The sequence below is a fragment of the Octopus sinensis genome, unplaced genomic scaffold (assembly GCF_006345805.1).
Source record: "Octopus sinensis unplaced genomic scaffold, ASM634580v1 Contig02042, whole genome shotgun sequence".
NCBI classification, from domain to species: Eukaryota; Metazoa; Mollusca; class Cephalopoda; order Octopoda; family Octopodidae; genus Octopus; species Octopus sinensis.
In genome coordinates this window covers 1,046,269-1,047,665 of record NW_021825323.1, presented here as the reverse complement: position 1 = coordinate 1,047,665, position 1,397 = coordinate 1,046,269, and the positions used below count along the sequence as shown (strand labels likewise).

General features: G+C 39.5%; 1 protein-coding gene across 1 annotated transcript; it reads right to left on the bottom strand.

The window, feature by feature from the left end:
- Nucleotides 1-537: 537 nt before the first annotated feature.
- On the bottom strand, nucleotides 538-1,158 carry LOC115227196 (peptidylprolyl isomerase domain and WD repeat-containing protein 1-like). The gene is made up of 2 exons (XM_036498563.1): nucleotides 1,090-1,158; nucleotides 538-1,055 (listed from the first exon to the last, which is right to left on the bottom strand). Exons 1-2 carry the CDS (start codon nucleotides 1,141-1,143, stop codon nucleotides 786-788), a joined length of 324 nt encoding a protein of 107 aa, XP_036354456.1. The 5' UTR covers nucleotides 1,144-1,158; the 3' UTR covers nucleotides 538-785.
- Between the last annotated feature and the right edge of the window lie 239 nt (nucleotides 1,159-1,397).

Genomic DNA, 1,397 nt, shown 5'->3' with positions numbered 1-1,397 from the left:
CTTTGCCAAAAATGGTATGCTTATTGTCCAACCAAGGCTACAAACGTCAAAAACAGTCAATACAGTGGGAACAGTCGTTATAAAGAACTGCGATCCATTTGTATTCGCCCCTCGATTGGCCATGCTTACAGTGAAAGGTTTATCGTGTTGTAAAGAGGGGTGAAATTCGTCCTCAAAATTGGATCCCCATATTGACTCACCGCCCGTCCCCAGTCCCTCGGGGTCCCCCGTCTGGATCATGAAGCTCTTGATAACTCTGTGGAATATATGTCCATTGTAATATTGATTTCTCGAATGAACACAAAAATTTTCCACCGCCTTAGGGGCTCTAACAGTAGAAATAACCATCTCACTCTTTTCCAAATAACTTAATGTGAATGTCCCCCATTGAGGTGTGGATTATTGCCATGTTCGACAAAAGTGACTTTTGTGACTCAGCCGTCGAAGAAGTCATTTCGTCCCGTGAAGGTTTCTCGTTAAAAATATCCCGATCAAACTCTCCTCTGATAAAATATATTTCCACCACTTAACCCTTCAAATTCCGTCGGCTCCTTTCGAGTGAAGAGAAAAATTCTATTTTTTTTGAATCCCGTGCAAAAAAGAACGGGGTCGGGTTTCACGTTGACAAAAGCAGTACCGTGAACCATCATTTCCGGAGTAACCACATTACTTATCCGTTTTCCGCGAGGAATTCCCTGAAACAACGCCAAATTCATGAATCGACAATTCTCGTTTTTCCCCAAAACACGAGCCACGGTATTATTATAGTTATTAACCACTATCCATCAGTCAATCAAACTACCTTTGATCCCGAACATGGAAGAATACAGCAAATAATGCCCACTCTCATCATATACTAGAATAGTTACTAAATCAGTACTTATATTACAGTTCTTGTAATATGAAGACTTTTCAATTTCCTTTTCGATAGCCATCCGACGTCCAAATTCCATATTTGGGAGAACTGCCTTCTCTTGCTGAAGATCCACAACATGATTGAGCGACTCGTCTATAACTTTGACCAACTTTCCACTCAAAAAATTAAAAATCCGAATCTAAACCAAAAAATGACAAAAAACACAAAACAACCTTCCTATCTGTGCAAATTGTGGCCATTTGTTCTCCGTTCGGTGATATTGCCATGTTGAGAGGGTAGCAATTGTCCTAAACGTGAATTACAAAACACAACTTCAAGCATGCAATAAAGATCGGTCTTTTCCATTTTTTCCAACGACGAAAACTGCACTTTGCCGGTTGGAAAACGGAAATCGTTTTTTTGATTAGTCCAGTACTCAATCAGGCCTTTATTATCACATGAAATGACAGTATCGAATATTCCATTGAACTATTCCATTAAATAGTCAAATAACTTTTATTATCGTCACTGGAGCAGAATG